Here is a 6,745-nt window from a genome sequence, read left to right as displayed (position 1 = left end):
AACATCTGACTTCATCCATTCAATTGAGTGTTATGAAATGTAATATGATAATTGTATGGCTAATTAGTTAAATGTTAGTTTAATATGTAAATTCGGTTGGTCTAGTACTACAAACAGTCTCTGAGTCTTTAATGTTATCAGGAAAAGTTTTCTAACCTTTTACAAAAGTAAGCCAAAAAAAATCAGTGATTTTTGATTACAGGGTCTTTAAAGGAGAGTTCCGTGTGATATTGACCTAAAGTGTGTTGAAACATGATAACGAAAGTGTGAACGTGATGTCTCATAGCCCATCTCGGCTTGTTCCCTGCACTCCAAAATCTGGCGCTAGTTAAGCCGAGCGCTACCAACAGCTTTTTTTCAATGGTGGTGCTTTGGCATCGGGCTAGCCATGCAAATAAATCACTGTTTTACACCATTTACGAGGCTCAATATCTCCACACTTCATTGGTAGACTTCCGAGGGCCCTGACGCTTAAACGAGACATTGAGAACTTTGAAAAGCACTGGTAGTTTAATAAAAATAATTCAGTGGAAATGCATGATTCCGGTTTCTTCCAGTAGCAGCAACTGGAATCCATGCATTTCCACAGAATTATTTTGGAATCTGATCCCTTATCATACCTGTTCATTCTTACTCGTCGCCGATTTATCGCGAGTAAATTCAAGATGGCTGCAAGTTTTAAACTTCTGGGGAAGATACTGTCTGTATAAATCGCCTTGTAAGTAAACCACCTACCAGTGCTTTTTCAAAGTTCTCAATGTCTCGCTTTAAATGTCAGGGCCCCTCGAAGTCTACCAATGAAGTGTGGAGATACATTGAGCCCTCGTGAAATGGTGTAAAACGGATTTATTTGCATGGCTAGTCCGATGCCAAGCACCACCATTGAAAAAAGCTGTTGGTAGCATCGACTAACTAGCCAGATTTTGGAGTGCAGGGGACAAGCCGAGATGGGCTATGAGACATATCGCTCACACTCGGTATCATGTTTCAACACACTTTAGGTCAATATCACACCGGAACTCTCCTTTAAAGGAGCTCTACAAACGTATTAATCCTTTTGATGCGTATGCAAACAATTTTGTATTAAAATTGTATTGAAGTCCAAAAAATACTACACGATTGAAATGGCTAAATGCAATGTGGGCCCTAACAATGCATTCCTTTTACCTTATGATGAGGGAATTCTTTTACCACCAGGAGGCAGCGTTGCACTATTAGCAAGGGATGTGGAGAGGAGGGAGGAATGCCTTCCATGAAATGACATCACAATGCCAGTAGGCAACACACAGCATTGTCCTGAAAAAACGACAGGCTGCATGGTCCGTCTGACGAGCTGCTGACGTCAGAGCTCCAACACACACACACACACACACTGAAGGAAGGGTGAGGATCAAGCACATTAACGCTTTCCTGTCCCTCGTCATGCCTCGCCAGCGCCGCCGGTGGCCCTCAGGGGGTACTGCTCTCAGAAAGAAAGATGTGAGAAAGTCTCTTGTGCTGGGCTTTATTTCAATTTGTTTGTTATCTTTGTCCACCCCCTTGTGTACTCTCTCCTGTCACTCTTTCATTTTCTCTGTTCTATCAGTTGGTCTTTTCTGTTATGTCTCTTATTGCAGCGCGCCTTGCCTCTTATGTCTCTTATTGCAGCGTGTCTGGCCTCTTCACTTGCCTGTCTCCGTCTTTTCATTCAGATCCCTTCATCTCTCTGTCTCTCTCCCTCCCTCTCTCTCTTACCATCTCTCTCCCTCCCTCTCTCTCTTACCATCTCTCCCTCTCTCTCTTACCATCTCTCCTCTCTCTTACCATCTCTCTCCCTCCCTCTCTCTCTTACCATCTCTCTCTCTCTCTTACCATCTCTCTCCCTCCCTCTCTCTCTTACCATCTCTCCCTCTCTCTTACCATCTCTCTCTCTCTCTCTTACCATCTCTCTCCCTCCCTCTCTCTCTGTCTCTGTTTACCTCTGCGTCATCTGCTGCCTACGATCTGTCCTGTGTGTGCTGATGTTGTTAGCTCATTGTCAACCACTAGCCATGTCCAGCCTGAACAGGAGGTGCACCTATACACACACATTACAGACACACACACACACATATGGACTGAAAATGTACACAACACAAAGGGATGGTACATGCATTAGTATATGTGTGTGTGTTTGTGTGTCTGTGTGTGTGTGTGTTGGTAAAAAGATGCTGATGTTAAACCAGAGGAGAGGAAAAGAGAGCAAGGGGGAGAACATAAAGGGATTGGGAGGGATAAAGATAGAGAGTGGGGGGTGGAGAGAGAGAGAGAGAGTGGGGAGGAGGGGGTGGAGAGAGAGAGAGAGAGAGAGAGGTGGGAGCAGGGGGTGGAGAGAGAGAGAGGTGGGAGCAGGGGGGGTGGGAGAGAGAGAGAGAGAGAGGGGGAGGGGGGGGTGGAGAGAGAGAGAGAGAGGTGGGAGGAGGGGGGGTGGAGAGAGAGAGAGAGGTGGGAGCAGGGGGTGAAAATCAAACAGTCTCCCACGCAGAGTGCTGCACCAGCCTGCACTGCGCCCCTCTCAGGGAGGCAGCAGTTATGTAAGCGGGCCAGCTGCTCTCTGTCAGCACAGCGCTACACACACACACACACACTGCTGGGGATGGGGGGAGGGGTTGTATGGGGGTTCTGCGTGTCTGCGTGTGAATGCGTGTCTGTGTGACGTCCATGTCTGGTCACGCCTGCTCGTTGTGCTAATTTTAGATAGGGGGCACTGCAGCCTGTGTTCAATTATGAGATATGAGGTTTCCCATTACCTCTTTCTGTCACACACTCTCTCTTTCTCTGTCGATCTCTTTTTCATCCTCCCTTCCTTCACTTCCCTCCCTCTCTCCATGCGGCACATGTTGCTTGTACACACCTCCTCCTCCTTTATGTAATGGTCATTACATCAAGCTGTGAGCCTCACATTCTCTGTATGTCCCTGGTACTCAGGGGACGTGTGTGTGTGAGGAGCATCGTCTGCTGGCCCTGAGGCTTTGTTATGGGGCAGCGGCAGAGAGAGAGAGAGAGAGAGGGAGCTGCAGTGAGTAGGTGGCAGAATGACTAAAAAGAAAAAGGTTTGTCATAGATAAGCAAAGCTAGGTGCCTCTGGTGGACAGAGAGAGAAATAAAGAGAGAGAGTGTGTGTGTGTGTGTGAAAAGAGAACATGCCACTCACGTGTCTGTACACACTCCTGTATCTGACGACAGCAGTTGCTAACACAATGCACAGGCAACACTTTTCTCTCTCTCACACACACACACACACACACACAAGGCTTCACAGGACTCTATTTTAGCTGGAGTGCTAAAGCAAACATGTGTGCACTTTCCCATCCTATCCCCCATCATGCCACAGTGGCTCTTCACAAGCTTGTGTTCCTCGGCTCCATGGCCAGCCCAGATGCTCATCTGTAATGTACTAGCAAGAGTGCTCTCCACGCGCGCACTCCTCTCTCTGTCCCCCTCTTTCTTTCAATTCAATTCAATTGAGCTTTATTGGCATGACAAAAAATACAATTTGTATTGCCAAGAGGCAATAGCCAATTCTTTCTCTCTCTCCCCTCCTTTCTTTGCCGCACCTATTTTTCCTCTCTTAGTTCTCTCCTCTTCTATCTCTCTTGCTCTCATACTCACTTCTTCCACTCTGATCCTGTCATGTCTTTCCCTCCATTCGCCTCTCCTCTCTATCCATCCCTCCTCTCCTCCACCTCTATCTTTCTCCCCACTCCCTTCTGTCCACCTCTCCTCTCTACTTTTCTCCTCTCCTCTTTCCTACAACAGTTTACCCCTACTCTATTCATCTTTATTTTCTCCTTGCCAATCCCCTTTCTACTTCTCTCCTCTTCTCTCTTCTCCTCTCCTCTCCTTTCCTCTCCTCTTCTCTCTTCTCTTCTTTCCTCTCTTGTCTTCTCTTCTCTCCTCTCTTCTCTTCTCTATCAGTTTGTGATCCTCCCTATGCCCTTGTGTTGTCCTCCCAGCGGCCTCAGCAGCAGCAGCAGTAGGCAGCACCTCCACAGCAAGCACTTTACACTGAGAAAGACCTAGAGGCACAGCACCACCGCTGCTGCCTTGTCCTTCACTCTGGGGTGTATGTGTGTGTGTGTGTGTGTGTGTGTGAGAGAGAGAAGGGGGGGGGGGACTCCACACTCCAGAGTTCCGCTGCAGGACATTCTCCAGCTGGAGGGGCTAAGGGGAAGAGGTGGGAGAGAGCATAAACAAGGCAAAGGTTGAACTCATGGCCACGACAACCCCAGGTGAGAGGTATTTTTAGGAATGTGCTGAAGGGGGTCCAGTAGAATGCCACAGTGTGTGGCTCGTGAGTTTGTGAATACCCTTGTGTGTCTTTGATAGAATGTGAAGTGTGTGAGAGTGTTGGGTGGCTAAAAGTGTACAACGTTCATTGTAGTCGTGGAGCATTTCCTGTCCAAGCGTAGATGTTGGGGGTGGGGGGGCTGGTCAGCAGATAGAGGCGGTCTGTTCCAGCCAGACTGCTCTGCTCTGCTCTGTGGCCCACTTTCAACTGCAGGCCTCAGCCTTACCTGAATTTCAACACCCCCTCTCTCTCTCTCTCTCTCTCACACACACACACTCTCGCTCTCTCTCTCCCCCTCTCTCTCTCATTCAAATTCAAAGTATCTTTATTAGCATGACTTGTATGGGAACAGAGTTGGCAGAGCTATTGATAGTAACATACAATAACACATAATAAGACCATTAAAGAAAATATTAAATTCAAGATTTCTCTCTCTTTTACACACACCGCATACACGCACAGCACACACATGCACACACACTCCCAATTTACTTCATTTTAAGCATCACCACCCGCAGATTTGTCATTTATTTTTCTAGACATTCTAATTTCTCTCTCTATCTTCCTCCCTCTCTCTCTGTTTCTCTCTCACACACGTTCTCTCTCCCTCTTCTCTCTTTTGTTCTCTCCTTTGATTTGCCTTTTACCTTCTCTGTCTCTTAGTTCATTGGGTCTCATCACAGTTATATGTCAAATTGTCCTTGTTTTATCAATTTACTATTTAAATCATCACAGCTTTATCATTTGTCTTTCTGTCTCCTATATCTCTCTCTCTTACTCTCTCTCTCTCTTTTTCTCTGTCTCTTTCCCTCTCTTTCTGTGAAGGTTTTTATGTGTAACGTGTAGGTGTCTGTAACAATGTCTTTATTGTGTAGTGGTCAAACACCTGATATTGTTTCAATAAAGGTGTGTTAAGCCTCTCTCTCTCTCTCTCCACCTGATCCCCATCAGGTGGACGCTCCCTGGTGTCTGGGCAGGTGGTGCCCTCTGCTCTGTTGTGCTAATGACCATGTGTTCACCAGGGCTGCTCGTGAGCACGTGTGTCAAACTGGCCAACCTGCTCCGCACCTGCCAGCAGGTGAGCCCAGCTACCTGAAGAGAGGTCATGCCTTTTTAAGTGACGGGGGTTGAAGAGGGAAACAGAATCAGTGATAACGATACTAATGCAACATCCAGACACATTAGTCATTCTCTGACTTTGTTCCCACGCTAGCTACCCCCTGCACCTCACAAATGTCCAGCTGCCCAACCAGGCATAGAGACCTGGGCCCAGGCGGAAGGATTGGAGACAGAGGCTATGGGCAAGGTGCTTCCCCAGAAAGGCAAAGGAGCACCACCAGAAAATCAATAGCCCTTTTGCTCTTTGGCTTAAAGGCCAGTAACTCTGGTCATTGTGTTCCACACATGGTCACTACTCTCCCCCTCACAGTCCTGCCTAAACTCTCCTGAGCCGGTTTCGTAAAGCAGCCATGAGAGGGTGTAGTTTGAAACGTACAAGCTGACGGCCAAAATGGCAATGAAAAACACTGACAAAAGATATGCATTCACATCCAAAATGGGTGCCTTCAATTTGAAGATGATACCAAAAATACTCACCTACAGCAACATGCCTCATAAGTGCTAAACATACCAACGTCTGTGGTTGTTTTCATGCCAGTGTTTCTGAACAAAAGGGTGGCAATCCAAAAAAAACAGACGTCAATGCATTGAATGGCCATTTATCTGGTGGTATCCTGAATGGCCAACGTGTTGGCGTCATGCATGCGTACATCAGAACTCAATTGTTGTGCCCAATTGTTCTCCTCTCTGTGGCAACGCACGTTGACAGACTCATTGGCTGTGTCAACAGTCCCACACAGTTAATACACTTATACACCTCCACAGTGACACTCGCTGGCTAACTAGGCCATGCAGCGCGTGTGTTGGTTAGAGGTAGTGAGGAACAGAGACGTCCTTCCTCCATTCTGCTGCGACTCCCTCCAGTCCACCCCCAGCTCAGGCAGCCTCTCCCCTGCAGCCCACCACTGTTACGTCTGTGTCTGCGCCGTCAACTGTGGTGACTCACACATGCCCGTCACGGCATGAGCTACCAGTGTTATGAAACAGCCTGAACCTTCCCTTGGGCCCCCTCAACACACACACACACACACACACGTGCATGCACACAGACAAAGATGTATGCACAATGACAATAAGATTGTATCTAATCTAATCAAACGTTCGCATACACACACACACAGATACAGACAGACAGACACACACACACACATGTGCATGCAGACAGACACAGATGTATACAGACAGACACACATACAGACACACACACGCTTGCACACGCATGTGTGTGTGCGAGTTTGTGATTGTGTGTGCATGTGTGTGTGTGTGTGTGTGTGTGTGTGTGCTCTTGCTCCTGTCTTTGACGTCAGCCGGCCAGTG

At 47.5% G+C, this 6,745-nt stretch overlaps 1 protein-coding gene across 1 annotated transcript in view; it reads left to right on the top strand.

Moving 5' to 3' along the window:
• The window catches only part of spag9a (sperm associated antigen 9a), a 42,279-nt gene extending 36,619 nt beyond the window's left edge, over positions 1–5,660 (top strand). Inside the window, exons 31-33 of the mRNA XM_048244856.1 lie at positions 3,937–3,994; positions 5,332–5,387; positions 5,523–5,660. Coding sequence (XP_048100813.1) covers positions 3,937–3,994; positions 5,332–5,387; positions 5,523–5,660 — 252 coding nt within the window. The remainder of the gene's footprint in view (positions 1–3,936; positions 3,995–5,331; positions 5,388–5,522) is intronic.
• Positions 5,661–6,745: the final 1,085 nt, after the last annotated feature.

The sequence above is a fragment of the Alosa alosa genome, chromosome 6, assembly GCF_017589495.1.
Source record: "Alosa alosa isolate M-15738 ecotype Scorff River chromosome 6, AALO_Geno_1.1, whole genome shotgun sequence".
NCBI classification, from domain to species: Eukaryota; Metazoa; Chordata; class Actinopteri; order Clupeiformes; family Clupeidae; genus Alosa; species Alosa alosa.
Note: the sequence above shows the minus strand (reverse complement) of the source record. Positions and strands in the feature narration are given on the sequence as shown.